This window comes from Sturnus vulgaris, chromosome 2 (assembly GCF_052056855.1).
Source record: "Sturnus vulgaris isolate bStuVul1 chromosome 2, bStuVul1.hap1, whole genome shotgun sequence".
Classification (NCBI taxonomy): domain Eukaryota; kingdom Metazoa; phylum Chordata; class Aves; order Passeriformes; family Sturnidae; genus Sturnus; species Sturnus vulgaris.
Genome location: NC_142244.1, coordinates 89994250 through 90013537, shown reverse-complemented (window position 1 = coordinate 90013537; position 19288 = coordinate 89994250). Strand labels below are relative to the sequence as shown.

Below are 19288 nucleotides of genomic sequence, written 5' to 3'. Positions count from 1 at the left end.
AGTGGTGAAAAAAAGCAAATGGTATTATAGGCTTGTATGTTTTCTCAGCTGTTTTGGGGGTTTTTTAAGAGACATTTGAGAAATTACTCATATCCATTATATTAAATAGCTAATATGTACTTTCATGCAGTATCTGAACTCCAAACATATTGCTTTCTAACCCTTTCCTTATTAAGCTTTTCATCTCAAGGCACCTCTGTGAAACCCAAAAGAATCTGTAGGAACACATTTCAGTTCCTGCTCCCCAGACTGACCGGATATGATAAAATAGAAGTCAGGAGAGAGCCAGTAACTTCCCAGCTATCTGACTATGCTGTTCTTAGCTGCCAGCATTCCAATTCTCTGGAACAGCATGGATCTACAAAGCAACAGGAATGCACATCATAGTTCTCTAATATTAACAAAACAGAACAGCTCCAGTCATCTGATAAGGTCTGATAAAAACTCAAAGAAGTTTTCATTAAGTACTTTGAGTTTAGCAAAACCTGGAGCAGACCCAGCCCAGATTTCACATGCTATGTTGCAATCTCTTCTTTCTGTATGGATTTCAACAGAAAGTTAGATAACTTCAAGATGTGCCTGGATGTAAAAAAGGCTCTTGTTAATTTGAATGTCTTTGGGCCAAACAAAACCCAGAAATTTTTGTTGTAACCCAGGAAGAACAGTATTCCAGAACAGTTAGAGAAATTTTGATGCAAGTACATTTAAACAAAAATTGCTAGGCAGAGAAGTATCATGTAAAGCATGATCATGATCATGTAGAGCAGCAGGTATAAAAGGAGGAAAAGCACATTTCTCAGCTAGACCTGAACTAGGTCTCTGCTCAAATCTGTCTCCTGTCCCACTCAGAATAATCAGAACGAACTCTGCTACTGAGATCTGGGCACAGCAACAAAAACTGCAACCAAGGCTCCCACGCTCCAAGTCTGCATTCTGCCCACAAGCTGTGTGCCTCCCCAGAGCAAAAAGGCCTGATGTTCAGTCTGCAAACGGACATTACTTTTTAAAAAATAAATTAACTAACTAACCAACTAACGAACTAAACAGCAACAAAACCACCACATGAGCCAAACTCAAGCCCTCCATCACCCCCCAAGAAAAGATCTTTCTGATTATTTTTCTACTGATCTGATTTCAGAATTGAAGATTCATTTTGAAGTTTTGCAAGTTGATGCAATCTGAAACTGCAAATTGCTGTGTGCCCTTTCCTGACCACCATTCAAATACAAAGCCTCCCTGAGGAGACTGCATCCTAGAGGCAATCCACAGTCCACACACCTCAGTCATATTAGCAATGTTCAAGATCACAGAAACATAGTAATCACTGAGATCCATCCTATTTTCTATTTCTGTATATATCTTGTTCATTTTATCTCATTCAAAACAAATTTAAAAATTTTTTTCAGTCCTACTATCAAATAAATGTCAGACGATTGAGATGGACCAAGAGGCATTAAGCTGTAGGCCATCAACACACGACTGATCTAGTGATCACCAGACAATTCTCACTAGCCACAAATTCTGCTGCCCTCAAAAAATAGAAAGCAGAGCATTGTGGCATCCCACTGAGGAGACCTTTCATTTCAGAAATATGCTACCAGAGAGCTCTACCAACCACAGTACCTTACCAGAGTCATCAGAGTATTTTAAACAGAAAACTGAATGAGACCAGGTCTAACTTTACCCCATCTTGCTCTATGTGGATGACCATCCACAAAATTCATCTAATAAAGCTGATCTAAATCTTAGACAAGATGATAAAGCAAACCAACCAAAAGTCTTTTTCTTTTTAATGTGCAAAAGGAGTTTCCTTTGCTCTAAGTTGACCTTAGTCTTTTTATCTTAGCAAGCTACAGAATTACTGTCTTACCCTCACTTATGAAAATTCTTGTTGCTGATACATTAAAAATATTTCCTTTATGGGTATAAATAAATTGACAAGTATAATAACCATCGTCCTCCCTTCTTGGATTCTCAATATAAATATATTTTCCTTCCTTCAAGTATCTCTGTCCCTGAAGAGGCTTGCAGTCCTGGAAAATAAAAATACATTCGGTTGCAAAGAGCTTTTCAGTATTCTGACCTACACTGGCACTATCAGGGTTTTATTTACCTTATACCACTGGACAATGGTAGCATTCTTATAGTTATCAATGGTAGGACAAGAAACTCTTCCTCTTCCAGTGTCATTTGGGTAATGAGTCCGACTTGGGAAACATGCTCCTGGCTTGTATGAATGCACTTGCACACTCACATTGTAGGACTTGGTGCGATTACTTGACCTTTAAAAATGGAATAAGGTATGTCAGTGACTGCATTTTTATACTGAATATATTAATGCTTATAACAAATGCGTGTCATTCTATAAATGTGGATGATTATTGTATTTCAGTCACAGCTTGATTTTAATGCTCTGCCATAAATATAGCAGTTGCAGGGTGAAAACTTAAGAGAAAAGTCATCATTTACACAAATTAGAATTAGAATATATTATCAAAATATATATTATTGCCAGTCTTACACCTTCCACTTTCCATGTGGCACTTACAAAAGTGTTACACAAGTGTAGTTCCCAGAATCCTCTCTAGATGTTGGCAGAAAAAAAAGAAATTGTTCTATGGAAAATACTCGTGACCCATCCTCTTCCACAGGAATTACTTTATGAGTATCCATGCAATACCAGGTGATTTTCACAGATGAACTCCATTTGGGACATCTTATAACTAAAGCCTCACCTTCCACAGGATCAACTGCAAATGAGCAAAATATTAAAATCTCAGATAAAGTAAACCTTTGTCCACTGAAACAGAGAATTTGGCATCCCTAGATCAGTAGGCTAACCATGTCCCTCCACCCTCCTTGAGCTTTCAGAGATGATACATAGCAAGCTTATTTTCACTAGATTGTTTTTCTATAAAAATTTTGTTTACCTTGAGTTATGAAGCCATTTGTTACCAAAAACAGTAACTACTGTGGGGGGCACAAACAAACAAATCCCTATGTTCTAAGCACACATAGTAAAAAACAAGAGGACTTAATTGAAAAAATAGTGTTTCCTTATAATGAGCTTATTATGTAAATCTTTGCCTAAAATACTGGTTTTATTCAAAACACTAATTAAAACACAGAAAAAAATAATGGCTTTAATGCAGTTATCTTTTCTTACTTCAGTATAATGAGTATTTATGCAATAGATTAGTGCTTTTTTTCTGCCTTTTAATACAAAAAAATTAAATTGATTTTTTTCCTGGAAGAAAAAATCACAGAAGGAAGTCTGTAGATTAGATCCTTAGGAAAAATAAAATGAAATAAAACCCAAAAAAACCAGCTTGTCTCTGAAGTTCCTGAAAACAGGGTGGGAAATAATGAAACCAATGTGATAGCCTGAAAGGAAGAATCTGATGAGAAAGTGGGAAGGTGAAAAGATACCAAAAATAATTGAGACAAGTAAGAAGCTTAGAAAAATAAACCACATGTGGTCACACATTAGAAAATTTGGGAGTAAGACACTACATTTTTAATTTTTTTTTTTAACTGAGTATACTTCTACTTTTGAATACTGAAATGATTCTGAGAAACTAGAATCAAAAAATTTTGATAAATACTTTAGTGCTCAGGTACCTGAATAGTGTCCTGGCCACTGAAAACAAATATTAATCTGAAAGTTAAATTGCATTCTGAAAAGAAAAAGATGGAGTATCAGTAAGGATGGTGAGAGGACAAAGATTGAGATTGGCAGAGGAACTGTAGTAGATAAGGCAGCATGAAAATAAAAGTAGATAACCAAACAATTAACCAAAACAGACAGTGTCTATCAAAAATGACACTTGGCAGTGGTGGCTTTAGACATGTAGGTGCACAAATCAGGAGGTGAGAGTCTCCACATGATGAACACATCTGCTCTGGCTCTTTCTAAAGAAGTGGTCCATCTCCACCGGTATTGTCATCTCGCTTATTCATTTGGGGCTCCTAAATTAGCCAGGTATGAGTATGAGTAGCCCCAACCCCATCATTCTAACAGTGTTCCCACCCACAAGCCTTGCAAAGACACTGGGACACATCATGGGGTCAGAAAAGGCAGCATTGCCCTGCCAAAGGTGGAACACAATGGAAATACAGATTTCTTTGAGGAAAAACAGTGTGGAGAGAGAAGACAATGAAAAAGAAAGGCCTCATCTAAACTCAATGACATCCATGAAAATCCTCTTGGCAAATTCTCCAGCAAAATTTGGCATTTTAATAAATCTAATTTGCTTGAATCTTAGCATTCTTATTTTAAAATTGACAATATGGATAAATATTTAGAGATCATATCCTACAGAATTTTTCAGATAAATTAGCATCTCAGGTAGAGAATAGAAGTACATGAGTGCTGTACCACACTGTGTCACTGGTCAGCATTATATAGCTGAGTCAGTAGACTTGGCCCATCAGAAATAGTTCACTGCTCTGGACACACCCCTGTGCAGGGAAACATCATTGTTACACTGCATTTTTCAATTAACACCCCCAAATATTAATGTTCAGGACATTAAAAAGCATTTGTACGGAGGACAGCATCCATTTACACCCCTGACTCAACAAAGTGTACATGCATATGTGCTGCTCCGTGCAATTAAAGCATGCTCTTGGAGTTTGTGCCTAGCTGGGACCTGGAGCACCAGCTACTCTCAAATTCTTTCAAGAAGACTCTTTTCTTTCTGCCAAGTGGCAGAAGCTGAACCTAGACTTGCTGTCATAGAAATGGACACTGTTTGGTGCATTTTAATATACACTAAAAGCTAGATTTTAAGTTGTGATTTCTGGCTTGAGGTGAACTCACTAACTTTAGGCTTAAAAATAAAACCACCAATTTGGAAACAGCCTACTCATTTCTACAGAACAAACCTTATCCGAAAGTATTTTTAAAACATGACTTACATGTTTCAGATGTCATGGAAACCGAGAGGAAGGTAGATAGGAGAATCAAATCTATATGCCCCATCATATTTCTAAACTAAGAAGAAAAACATTGATATCTTAGAATATAATCTGACTGCATCAGAAATGCTGTATCAGTGTACATCAGACAATTGAAGTGAACAGACAATTGAAATTATATCATGCAGTGAGTGAGTTATCTTCAGTGACAGCTTCTCTAGGTAAGTGTTTAGCAGTATGATCAAAACCAGATGAGTGTCAGAAACAGTGCTAAGATGAAGGGGAACTGAAGAAATGGACTAGAAAGGTAAGTAAAGAAGCATAATATTTTACTTAGCTAACAGCAGCAGGGCAGATCCTGTATCTCATTGATGTTTTCATTTGTGTCTAACTGATACACACCAGCTGTAATTCACACCTCATGGTGTGGCTCAAGAACTCTCCAGCAAACCCATACAGGTAAAAAAACCTGACCATTTGATCTTGGGCAGTAAATTGACCTAATCCAGGAATACCCTCAGAAGACAGCAAGCATGCAATCCAGCTATACTACACAGCCATAAGCATTCTACTTACCACTAAGAAGCTTTGAATCCAATTCTTCACTGCAGATCACAGAGCAATGGGTTCTATTGTGGTGTATGAGTAAGCAGCAGTCACAGAGTCCTAGAGACAGTAGACAAGTTGTTTTCAAGTGAAATCAAGTTAGAAAGAAAATATAATCTATCTTGCAGATAGCGAGAACAAGGGGAGAAGTGAAAAACAGGCAAGAAATATAAGTACTGTCATCACACTTACTGCAAGGAATTTTTATTTCAGTGCCAAAACCTTCCAGACTAAATAAACATTGACAAGACTTATCAAGTCCTATGTTTTTGCCAAGTCTGAAATTCAGAGCAAATTCAGTTTCAAGCTTTCAGAAGTATCATCGGCTTAGTATTGACATGGAAAGTTTCTTCTTTTTTGAAGGTTTAATAATATCCAGAGGTTTATTCTTAAACTTTGGAAAAACAATAACAAAATATAGTGTTCGAATAGAAAAGTGTGAGAATTCCACTGTAGGTATTGTGCAGGTATATTCACAAATCACAGGAAGGATGAGATTTAGACCAAAAAAAGCAGCATCTCAGCAATGTCACAGCAAAGCTGATGCCATGCCTTTTACAGGAAGTGAGGGACCAGTCTGGAGAAATATTATGTGTGAGGATCTACTTGCTTTCATTACTGCTGGAGAAAAGCACGTCATAAAAGTGCAAATCGATTGACGTCTTTAATTTTAAGGAAACCTTAGGCCAGGTGAACTGATTTTTAGAGGGTACTTTCCAACACTAACATCAAAAGTTTTGCCCTGGAAGGAATGAACAAGGTGGCCCAGAACAGAGTTCATGAATGACCTGGGACTGGACAGACCTTTAGGAGAAAAAGATATGTCACAAAATGGCACAATGAAATTCACAGCATCAGCATAGTAAAGCATTCAGCTTTGTTCATCATTTAGAACACGAGGCTTGGTCCCAGAAGTTATTTCTAACACTACTCATGCCTTAAGTTTTAGCTTTCATATTTTCCAGATTCCGTACTGCATTAGTATATAACTCTGAACTTCACTGAGTGTTAGCAAGCTCTCTTCATAGTTTAGTTGGACAAAACAATCCTTTTCCAGTCTGAGAACTAAGGACACCATTGCAGCTTCAGGCCCAAAAAGTATAAACAACAGTGGATTGAGCAAACTGGGAGGATGGGACTTCACCTGAAGTGGCAATTGGACAATTAACCCCAATGTGTAAATGGACCAAAACTTTAAAAAGTGTGAAAACTCATGGCCCAGAGTCCATCTTGGGTAGAGCCATGGCCGGGCTCTTGCACTGCCCAAGGTGTATCCTTTGAAGGCCTTTTATTAAATACCTACTTCATTCTTTAACACTGTCAAGCCTCTGTTCCAGGTAGCCTCTCAAGGCATCACTAGCAGGGACCAAAAACATCCAGAATATTCCTTCTCTACTGGGAGTGTTTTCCCTCCAAGTGTTTGGTTTTGTTTCAGCAACTTATTTGCCCCCTACAAGGTGTGCCAGCAGTTACATTAACTGCCTTAACTGTTGAAGTGAGTGATACCTCAGCAAGATGACAAAAACTAAACGGATTGATTTTTAAAGAAAATCATTTCATAGACTAAGTTTGGAGTCTTTCTGAAATGAAGGGGTTTTTCTCATTTGATATTTTATTTTTAAGTGTTTATTAAGAATTTAGCCACGAGTAGTATCACTGCCGGAGACACTGGCAAGTCCCTTATTGCCAGTGCTATTGCAGCCCTAGAAATGGAAGGCTGGTGATTACCAGAAAGTTGCAAGGAGATGTGCTTTCACCATTTTTGTGATACATCTATTTCCAGGAAGGGAGACAGCCAATTACTTACTCTCACCAACTTTTCTAACAAGTGCCAGATGATTCAGGAGTAAGGAATTAATAATTTCCTATCTCCATACTTGGCAGTTGTTGCAATTAGCTTTATGATTACTGAAAAAATATGCCTTTGAGAGACCTTACACATACTGGGCTACCAGCCTGCACCAAAAGAATGCAAAATATTTGCACTGAGATGATCCTCACCAAACTTGATGATTATTTTATTGATTTTCCCACCATTTTTAAGATTCTGTGAATCAGCAGCAGTTCAAGTAGGGTTTGGGGTTTGTGTGTGTGAATGTGTACAATATAGAGGGCTCTAATAAAAGACGAATGTACCCTGAAAATTCAAAGAGCTCATGCAATTAAAAGGTAATTCTGTTTGCATTTTCCAAAGTCAGCAGTAAACAACAAATTACCCCAATATGAAGTGAAATAGAGGTTGCAGGTCCAGACAGAAAACAGCAAGAGAAGGACTGGTTCTACAGTGCCTTACAGCTTCTTCCTACAGCCTAGAATGACTGCGTGGTATGAGTGTAAGCCTAAGCTCTGTAAATGAAAACTTCAGCATGGTGCTGAAAATGCACTGGATCCAAAATTTGGGATAACTATTTGAGGAGGTCAAAACCTAGCTCCTAATGATCCACTACCAAGAGAAGGTGAGAGAAGAAGGAACCCACTGTGCATATTGCAGAAGCAGTGGTCTGTGGGCTTAACTCATTGCTTCTCTGAAGCCAACTGCGTTAGTAACATATATCTGATTTTCTTTCCAAAATTTTATTTTCCAACAAAATGTTTATAATACTGTTTATATAAATGACAAATATTACCTTGCATACTAACAAAACCTGGAAATAGTATTGCAATTTCTCCCCAAAAAAACTTAACAGATATTACAATGTAAACATACCATAAAAGAGCAGTTTTGTGGGATTTTTACTGACAGATACAACCCACACTCTTTTTGGAAGTGACTTTCATTCTTCTATCAAACCAGAAAATCCATTCTGACTGAAAATATCCCATTAAAACTGCAACAATAAAACAGAACTTATTTCAGAACTAGCATTCACAAGAGTTAACAATTACAGCAGTAGGTGTAAAATTTAGGAATTTCAGTATTAAAGCATGGAATTTCTGGAACTGATATACACATTATTATTAAAAAATCTTTTTAAACAAAAAAAAACATAAATATACTAAACTCTGAAAAATCAGTTGCAGAGTAAAGATTTTCTGTGTATTTGACTCATTAGTAAAAATATATGCCAGGAAACTGATGGCAAAATCCATTTCTACATACACTTCACTACAAGGTAAATTTTTATGTTACTCCCAACACTGTCTATCATGGAAGCATACCCACTATTTTAATCTAATATTATTTCTTGAGATAAAGAAGCACATAAGTGAACTGAAATAAACTTTCTTATCAAATACTTCTACTTATTTCTGGTTAAGTATAAAAAAATATAAAAATTTAACCTACCATTTGGAAAATTCAGAAAACAGAGAAATGGCTTGTTCTCTGTGGATGGGTCTCTTGCAGGGATTTCTCTGCTTAACTTGTACCAGATATTACTGTAAGCTCTTTTTATCTGGCTTGGGCAGTTCATATCTGTAGCAGCAAGATAAACAGCTTCATTCTGAGGCACCTCCCACTGAATAGAGCAGAATATGGAAATTACTGTAGCAATTTACTTTAAGTGCCTATAAGAGATAGCATCTTAAAGTTCCAGTTAATCAGATATTTTTACCACTAGCAAAGGTTTTCTTTTATTGCAAGTTGTTTCTTTTTAGCACAATTATAGTGCAAAAAATCTGCTGTCTGGGGAGCACAGAGAGGGGACATTCAGATGGCAGAAGGCACTTTGAAACAGATATTGCTTGAAAACAAGTAACAGCCTAGTGTGGTCTAGCTAAGCAGCAGCTCCCTGAGAACAGCTTGAAAAGTCTCTGGAGAATCAGGAATAATTTTTTAATGAAGGAAACTGCTTCACTGAAGCTAAGCTGATCAAAGAAGGTGCTGAAAAAACAGTTATCTGCACCATCAGTAAATGAAGTCTCTGAGGGAAAGAAGATTTTATCCTATGGTCATTCAAACTTTTGTTTCCCTTCCCTGGCAGAGCTGTGAATTCCATTTGTCCCTTCCAGTGTTCCTGGGACTCTACTGTCAGCATGCAACAACTCCACATCAATACCCAAAGATGTAGCAATTATATGCCAGTATGCAAAAATCTTACCTATGTCACATGCACGATTTCCCCAGTTCTTGGTACAGCACTTCCTTTGAAGTGGTCTGGGGGTTGCACTTCCCATATGACAAAAAAAAAAAAAAGAAGCCAACCAACCTGCAACAATGAAATCTCACAATGTTTGGTCAAACAGTTCAGACTCCTGCTTTCAAAAGCTCACAAATTACTCCCTGCTCAAGTTTGTGAGGCTTCATGAGAATCAAGGTCTTCTTCATTTCCTGATGTGAGAGACTGAAGAAAAATTTTGGAGTAACTTTCTTCATACAGTAGTGGGTTCAATATCCTCTAATGTCAGGTTCACCTAGGGAAAGTTAAATACAGTCAGGTAAAGCTAACTTCAATTGCCTGGACACATAAAAGGTTATTCTATCACAAAGTCCACTGAAGCTTAGATCAGAGGTGCTTATAGTGTTGCTCCATACCTCAGAAGAGCCCTTAATCCTGTAGTCTGCTGCCCAGGCTGTTACCAGATCATGGTGCAGATGAGAAACTGAGCTCCTGGCTAAAGAGGATAGTTACCATTTGAGCAAAAGCCATTCTACAGCTTTCATAAGAAACTAAAATCAATGCTGAATGCCTCATAACTTTGGGCCCATCTTCTAAAACAAAATCCTACTGATAAATTCATGGAAAGAAAGAGCTTACAGAAATACCTCGAGATTTCTTTGAAATCATCTGCTCTCAAAGCAAAGAGGTAAGTAATGGGTTTGAACTGAAGCAGGGGATAGTTAAGCAAGACAGCAGAAAAATATTTTTAAAAGATAAGGTAGTGAAGCACTGGAAATTTGCTGGGAACCTAGTGGAGCTGCCACTCAGTGTTAAAGAACAATTTAGTATTGGTATCAAGATAAAGGTAGCTGGCCCCACAGGTCCTTACCAGTACTAGGAGTCAATGACCCAGAGATTCAACCATCAGTGATTCAATGACCGTTTTGGCACAGCATGAGTGTATGAACTTAACTCAAAGGTGTTGGCAAAATTTCTTCTAGGCTGTGAAAAATACACAGCTAAAGTCACACAAGATACAAAAAATGAAAACCCAGATTGAAAGAAGTTACTGGTATCTTAGGAGTTCAACCATGCAAGAGGAAAAACGATGACATTGAAAGATAAAGTCCTGAGATAAAAAGCAGAGATAGGGAAACAGAAATTTCACAACATCAGAGTTCACTTTGCTGCAAGAAGCAGTGCTTAGACTAGCAGCACATTAGCCCTGCTTGCCTAATACCTAACTCTATTAGCCAGGAAATATTTGCTGCTACAGTTTTTGCACCCTACTTGCAGAATGTCAATGGACACAGCAGGGAAACATTCAGACATAAGTGAATTCCCTGCCAGGAAAGGTTTCACTATCTCCATTTATTGAGGCCAACCCAGGCAACTCTGGTGGAACTGGCAAATGGTGGGATGGCAGGGGAAGCTGTTGTTGGGTGTGCTTGCATCTGTGTCAGGTCTAATGTTTTCTGGCTGGTGGGGATCCACCTTTTTGAGGCTGCAGTGTTCTTCCTGTTCCTCTGTGTCATGGTGCCCTTCTTGTGGCTAGCAAAGGCATCTCATGTTTTGTGTAAAAGGCAAATCATAAAGATCTTTCAAGGTTTCTAGTATTCTAATAGAGATGGACTTTTTCCAAGGCAAAGGTTTCCCTTGGCCTTTATCATTGATCATGCAGTCCCAGTACCACCCACATTGTGGGTGATAAAGGGACTGGTCCCTATATAGTTCTGATCGTTCCTTTCATTGGGAAATTCAAGACAGTTACCCTAAGAAGACACTATTGGTGGACACATTCCTAACCAGAGTGTATTTGGTTTGGCAAAACTTGGGAGGGTACAGAGGTGACTTCTGTGAGAAGACACCAGGAGCTGCCCCCATGTTGAACAGAGCCAGTTCCAGCCAGCTCCAAAAGAGACCCACGCTGGCCACAGCTCAGCTCATCTGCAACACTGGCAAGTACTCTGTGAGAACACATTTAAGAAAAGGTAAAAACTACTCCACAGCAACTGTGAGTGAGGGCTGAGACAACCCTATAGTGAACAAGGAGGGGGAGGAGGTGCTCCAGGTGCTGGAGCAAAGATTCCTTTTCAGACCATGGGGAAAATCATAATGACAGTTTGTCCTCCTGCAGGCCATGGAAGATGCCACACTGGAGCAGGTGGATGTGACCTGAAGGAAGCTGTAGTCCATGGAGAGTCCATGCTGGAGCAGGTTCCTGGCAGGAACTGAGGCCACAGGGGAGCCCATGTAAGAGCAGATTTTCTGGAAGGTGACACACACTGGAGCAGTCTGTTCCTGAGGGCTGCAGCCCATGTAAAGACCCACACTAGAGCTGTGTGTGAAGAACTCTAGCCCATGGGAAGGCCCACACTGGAGAAATTTGTGAAGTGTCTCCTTAGAGAGGGACACACTCTTTGCAGTAGGGGAATAGTGAGAGAAGGAAGAAGAAACAAAAACAAAATGTTATGAACAGACTGCAACCCCTGTTCTCCATCCCCCTATGTCACTTGGGAGGAGGAGGTAAGAGACTTGGGAGTGAAATTGAGCCTGGGAAGAAGGGAGAGGTTGGGAGAGGATGGGATTAGTTTGGGGTTTCTTCTCACTATCCTACTCTGTTAATAATTGGCAAATTAAAATAATTTCCCCAAGCTGAGTCTGATTTGCCTTTGATGGTGATTGGTAAGTCATCCACCTGTCCTTTTCTCAACCCATGGACTTTTTGTAGTATTTCCTCCCCCTGTCCTATTGCAAGGGGTAATAGAGCAGATTGGTGGGGCCATGGTGGCCAGGCAAGGTCAACTGGCACGGCAGGCTCCCACACAGCAGTGAGGGCATGCATGTAGACAGCAAAGGATTAATAAGAATTTAAGTTTTACAAAGCCATCAGTGTTTTTACCCTACTCATCTCATTCCTTCATCCCACCAAGCCAGAAATATTAAGTATAAGGTTTTCAAGTAAGTATAAGGTTTCTTGAAAACCTTATAAGCCTTAAAAGGCTTTTTTATGTGGGTGGCTGTAGCCGTGGAGAGGGGTTTTAACCCTTTATGTGCGGCGGAAATAAGACACAGCTACATGGTCATCTTTCATGGAAGAAAGAGACAAGTTTATTGAGAAACACACTTGGTTTTATAGCATGACTCGCAATTCCAAGAGTAGAGGAAAGGTGATCGGTTCAGAGAGAAGACACCCCATTCCCAGGGCCTGGTCATGCACCACAACAGGTGTTCTATCTTGTTATTAATTCCTTTTTATTTTGAGTAAATTATCACCCTGGGAGAAATTCTCCCTAGCCTTGAGCTGGGCCAGCTTATTGGCTGGGAACAGAGCTGGAAAGCTGGAATATTTTTCAGGCTGGAATATTTTTCAGGCTGTAATTTTCTTACTTTCTCAATATGTGTCCTGCAAGTGGCAAGTACTTCCTTTGGCTTGCACACTGATACATTACTCGCTATGCTATTTCATCACCAGTAGTTTATAAAAGATCTAACAATGATAGTTATGCTTGTCAGGCCAAGGACAATAATCAAACAAAAAACCATAACATCAGTAACAAAGCCTTTGTATCTTAAAACCAGTTTCCTTTTCTAAAGAAATTCTAAATTTCTCTGCTCCATGCCTTGCCCCAAAAGGAAAGCAGCTGCACTGCCATCCCACAGGGTCTGAATACAGCCAACCAGAATGAAAATAACAGCAGCTGTTCTGAATGTCTGAATGTCACCAGGCCACCAGCAGGATCCCCATGGGGAGACCATAAAGCCCACCAGAGAGAGGATCTGTGCAGCACATCTGTTGCCCTTATAGAAATTCAAACATTCTGCTGAGTCTGCAGAATCTTCCATTCCCACAGGTGGTCCTGTCCTTAGATGCCAGAATGCCTTACAGTATAGAGGTGAGCATGTCTGAACAGGCAATTATCTTTGAGCAAGAAGTCTATCCTAAGTTTATATACAAAAGAAGCACTGAAGTAACCATCACTCTCACGTCCAAATAACTTCAGGGCAGAAACAAGATGTCCATAAGTGAAATCTTCCCAATTTTAAGTTAAAGAGGCCAGTTCTTGGTGCAGCATCATAGACTCATTCCAGACGTCCCAGGTCCTTACAGCCAACACTCCCCTCAGACTGCATGGGAAGCTAACTTCCTTCCATGCAGCACACAGTCCATTTTTTTTTACTCTGGAAACAATTATTTAGCACATCTCTGTTGTTCCTATCTGACCTCTTCCTTGAGAACAAAGGGCTTTTTCCTACACAATTTCTTAGGAAGATATATCTACAAATATGTAGCATTCTGGAAATCATAACTTGGATGCATAAAACACAATTCTTATTAATTTCCACAACTAAAATGAATTTCAATTCTCTGGAAAGTCACTGAAGATAATCTGTTGACAAAATATGTGGTTTATAATACTTCTTACTAAATAGTCTTGTATGTTCTGTAATGTTACAAGTTACTGGAAGTTAATGTCACTGATAAAGAGGGTCATGACGTACTGACAGCATGCAAAAGCAGAGCTTTAGTTATAAATAAAAATTATGATACCACTAATTAGGAAAATGTCTTCCTTTTTTTTCTCTAGATTATGGACTAGGTTTTTGGAATAACTTTTATTCTCTTTAATATTATCTTACTGCATTTATCAGATCTGGCTGCAACTTGGAGTTTTCATTCCCTGAAAGTTTAAAGTATTTTGGAAAGAAAAACAAGCCTTCTCATAAAAATGAAATATCAACCAAGTTATTTGTTTCTCTAACAAAAAAAATCAATGTATTTGTTAGTTTTTTCTACAGTTGAAGCGCCAGCCATCCAAACACCAAGCACTCCTCTGGTAGAGTTCAGAAATTCTTAGAGCACTTAATTCTTAGAACTTAGAGCACCTGTAAAAACAGGGAGGGCTGTAAACTTGAAAGCTTTCTCTAGGCCTGGCTCTCAGCAGCTATTCACATGAAAATTAGGATAGACTATGTCAGAAATTGGGCTGTTAATTGTACTCTATGTTCCCACTTTGGCCAGCTTTAAAAATTTCTGAGAATATGAGAGGTAGACTGTTGCCTACCTCTGCAAACTGTAACTAAACCAAATGGTATGCAGAATGCCTTTTAGCACCTATTACCCCAGATTTCAGGCTTGTTTCTCCACCATGAAAACAGAAACTCAACATAATCTGTTTTGCCTTCCCTCACAATCTGAGAATCCTGTCTTTATTAAAAGCCTTCTTACAGTTTTCCACATGATTTCCTGCACATCTTCTTGGGAGATGAGCTGTTCCAGAAGCCAATCTTCTTTTCCCATCAACATAAAATGAGCTGTTTATTCTTATGCATAGCCACCATGCCTACTACCACTGTATAACATGGTCTTGGTATATCAATTACTCACTTTGCCACTGTCAACCAGGCCAAAATCCTAATTCCTCTAGGATTCTACATGGAAAAGAACCTATATGTAAATATGGCCTGCTGCAAACATAGGCAGGTCTTCACCAGGACTACTTCACAGATCTGCGAGTCTTTGTTCAAAAATTTGTCCTGCAAGGTGCCAGTAAGAAGCAGACATTGCAGGAAGGACACAGTAGAAACTCTACCCCATGTTCTTTCCCCACAGGATATAGGCATTACAATATAGGCAATCCACAGTTCTACAGGAAAACAATGCTGAATGATGGAGTCACTTAACATAAGATAAACGTTTAAAGTAATTTATTCTTCAGATTTTGGGGCCATGACTTCTGTGAGGCAGTTGTCTGAGGCAATGGAGCCCAAGCTCCTGCCTCCTCCAAGAGGAAATTAACCCCCAGCTAATCAACGCCTACACTACAAATACGAGTCCTCAGTGTGCACTGAGCCAGACATGGAGATCAGTTCTCACCTGTTTCATATCCAAGAATGTCAATTGTAAGCATCTCTGTTCCACCTCGTCCCCACAGCCAGCAGCAGAGCTTGCAGGCTGCTAGCAGCTTCTGAGGACATCAGTGCTTTCAAAGAGCTGAAGGTTTCAAGCATTCCTGCCCAATTGCTCTCAGGGTCCATGACCGTAAGCCAAACTTCCTGAAGTTATCCTCTGCAGCTGACAGCCTGCAGGAACGAGCTTGTCCGAGACCTCCCCCACCAGCAGTGAAGGGTGTGCTCTGCACTCTGTAACACGAGCACGTCACCTGCCCTCCTGCACCACCTCAGCCTCACATGCCAGAACCCAACAGCCATACTCTCTACTTGTCTCTTCCAAACACATCAGTCCAGGACTGAAGCTCCAGGATGAGGCCCAAACTCAGTTCCCAAAGTTGGAAGTTTCCCTGAACTTGTGAAACTAACTGAAATGCCAGTCAGTTCTGTAGCAGAATGATTGCTTTGGGACAGTAGATAAATTTTCATGGAAAATGCCAAGAGATCAGGTGTCCTCTAGCTTTATCTGGTTTCTTTCAGCTGTTGAACTACACAAAGCCCTATTCTCAGAGAATAATCAGAGAAATAATCCTACAAACACATACAAAGTGATCATCTTTTGCTACATGGAAAGGGTATCTTCAGGCCATTTTGGATTTTGTCTGAAAAAAGCCTGATGTTCAGAAGCTACCAAGAGAACAAAGAGATTGTGAAGAGTTACTAGCAAAAGAACAGAGAACAGAATACAGGAAATGTTATTATACTGATGCAACACATCCTTATCTTGAGCACTGGGTGTGATTCTTGTCTCTACTGACAAAAAAAGATATTGTAGCCCGAAAAGAATTTATTAAAAAGAGCAGAAAGGATATCACAGGCAAAGAGGGCTTTTGATACAAGAATAAACTAAATTGTCTGTCACTGTGTGGCTGAGAAAGGAGAGGACTTTCAGCACCAGGAAAATTACACTGGAAACTATTTTGCGGTACCTCTCATGAAAAAGGAAACAGGGAAATGATCAAACATAGGGTCAAAGCAGAAAACACTACTCTTTCACGTAAGAAAAACCCAAACCTAATTGCCATGTGAAGTTGTTAGTAGAGTAAATGCACAATTGGTTTCAAGAGGCATGACTCAAGGAGAGGCACACTGATCACCACTTAAGGTGCTGTTGGGAAAGCTGCTTTAAACTGAGGATGTCCATCCCCTGTGGTTGACACTGGCAGAGTTTCTTCTTCACTCATTACTGATAGCTTGTGCTTTTGGTTAGCAATAGGATAAAGACCTGGGGATGGTAGGTGGGGGAAGTTGTGCAAGCTGGTATGACAGTTCTTATTTTCTTACATGAACAGGGAAACAGAAGAAATGCAAAGTATAGGTAACTCTCACTTGAGTTTAAATTCCTTTTTTATTTTTGTCAGTTATTTAATTACATCTCACAAGAACAGTAATTAATAATTCTGCTAAGAGCCAAAAGAGGATTTTTTTCTATGAAATCTGGAATTCCTGCAGAGTCTGGAGATCTGTTCCTGTAAGGTCTCAAGCTGTGCTTTTGGGAAGGGCTTGCTCCTTTCCTCCCCTATGTTCTTACTTTGGAGCAGAAAAACCTTCTAGGGGAAAAAAAAAATCTCACAATAATAAATTTCCATTCTTTGTGGCTCAGAAATATAGCATAATGCAGATATATGCAAAAATGCTTCTCCAGAGAGGCAACAATTAAACTGATGGCTTTTGAGCACTGAGAATAAATGTAAAGTGGCATGATTTTGCATTTCTAAGCAAGGAAACCTAATATTTTATGCCAACAGTTTCCCATTCCAAATCCCAGTTTTAGTACTGTGTCAAAACCCTTTTGAGAAACAGGCTTTCTGGCAGTCTCTACCTTGGTGTTTCTGACTAGCCACTTAATGTCCCACAGCACCACACAGCTCTGCTGAAACCTCAGTTCACCCACCTAGGCTGGACATAGGGTCTGTAGGCATCCTGCTCAGCAGCACTTCTCTAGAGCCATGGTCTTCTATTACAGGCATTGCTTCACCTTCTGGGCTTTGCCAACTGGTCACTCAGCACCATGCCAGTGCAAATGGAAATGAAACTTGCCTTGTGCTCAAATTGCCAGTGAGATATGAAGTATTGTTCCACAGAGGCAAGATCTAGGCTAGAGACTCATCACACAGCTTGACAGGGCCATCATCTCAACTGCAGACTGTAAGCATTAAAGCAGAGAATTTGGGGAAAAAATGTGCATGCAAAAGCAGCAGATTTGGGAGCTTCTGGGTCCCTCCACTGCTGTGGAAACTATACCTCAGTGTGAAGGAGAAACCATATTTCATCTCCTTTCTATTTACAGCTGAAAAAGTTAAAAGAAGGAAAACTCAAGTATACTTTGTTTTATCACCTAATGTGGACAAGCTGGTATCTCTCAAGGTAGATAAACATCCCTAATGTAGAAGTAAGTAATAAAATTCTGAAAGAAAAATAAAAAATACATATGAGTTCAGTGAATATTCATCCTGCAAAGACTGACAAATCATGGCAAGTGAGCCCTCACATACTCTTGATTAAGTGTGCAATGTGTACTGGACTCCCAAGCAAGTGCAGGCAACCCTGAATGTTTTGCTCAGATAATTGCATAAGTGAGGGCCACACCCTCTGTCCAGAGCACTGATCAGCTCAGTGAGGATCTTGAGGCTCTTGTGTCTTAAACACGTTGCCTGATATCCTCAGGTGACATTACAGAGCTGCACACTAGGTAACACATTGATCATAGGCTAGGCTGAGCCGAGGGTGCTCCCTACTGCCTCAGCAGCCTCCATGCAGACATTCCCACACTGCTGCAGATGTGACAGGACAGGTGGGTGATGTGGAGTTGATTGGGTCAGACACTGCATACCCAGACAGTAACAAGATTCATAAAAGTGAAGTGATTTACAACTCATACTGAGAACTATCCACAAAGCCCACAATGCTTTCAGACAGAAAATTAGCCAGAAACCAGAAGACCCAACTTCTAAGGTCTGCAAGGGCTTCTATATCTGAGGAAGAACACTCCATCCTGTATCCTGAAACTGAGATGCTACTTGTTGGGAACTTGTAAGTCATGAGGAAAACAGAGAACAGCCAAGAGAAAATTTGGCTCTAGCCATTTAGGGGATGGACATTAATTAAGAAACTTATATTCTGAGGCTGCTTTAAAGTGCATTGGGCTCTCACACATTTGCTTTTAACAAGTAAAACTGTACAACCAGGTACAAGTTAACCCAGGTACCTCAGAAGAAGCAGAAAGGACACGCTGGTGGAGCACATTCTTCTTCAGGGCAAGACGGGTCACCAGTTTCCTAATGACTGCTCTAACCACAAGGTCAGGATGAGAATGGAGAACTGAGCGGGGGTGCAGCATGCATTCAGATTTTTTGTATCATCAGAGCTGTTTCTGCTCTGTTAACATCTATTCTCAGAAGACAGATGGCCAGCTTAGATCATGACTGGGGGTGGGAGTAAGCATGTCCCATTAGCTATCTCTAAATTCAACAGTAAGGACTAATCAAGAGTAGCCAAATAAGAAAGTATAACTCTTCCTGAATTTCTTAGAGGTCCTGTCCTTCTGCCACTAACCAGACTGGATCATCCCTCTCCCTTTGGGAGTTGTGGGTGTGCCTAAATTTATGCTAAGAAATTGTCCATGGGCACTGACTTTTCTACCTCCACAGGATATTACAGAAGCAATACTGTGTTCATGCAAATCAATTTATACTAGTTTTTCCAGACAACCAGAAATCTTCTGAATGAGAAACTTTCCACAAACTCTCCTCCTGCTGTTATCACAAAGC

The 19288-nt window shown here is 39.7% G+C and overlaps 1 protein-coding gene across 7 annotated transcripts in view; it reads right to left on the bottom strand.

The window, feature by feature from the left end:
* The window catches only part of IL33R (interleukin 33 receptor), a 33698-nt gene extending 16621 nt beyond the window's left edge, over positions 1–17077 (bottom strand). Inside the window, exons 1-8 of one of the 7 annotated variants that reach the window (XM_088160056.1) lie at positions 9675–17077; positions 8813–8984; positions 8234–8354; positions 5497–5586; positions 4921–4991; positions 2549–2750; positions 2114–2282; positions 1871–2033 (exon numbers count right to left, since the gene is read on the bottom strand). In XM_088160056.1, coding sequence (XP_088016182.1) covers positions 1871–2033; positions 2114–2282; positions 2549–2750; positions 4921–4987 — 601 coding nt within the window. In that variant the 5' untranslated portion in view covers positions 4988–4991; positions 5497–5586; positions 8234–8354; positions 8813–8984; positions 9675–17077. Of the gene's footprint in view, positions 1–1870; positions 2034–2113; positions 2283–2548; positions 2751–4920; positions 5011–5496; positions 5587–8233; positions 8355–8812; positions 8985–9566 lie in introns of those variants that run through there. The other 6 variants (XM_088160054.1, XM_088160053.1, XM_088160055.1 and 3 more) reach the window with 6 other exon arrangements.
* Positions 17078–19288: the final 2211 nt, after the last annotated feature.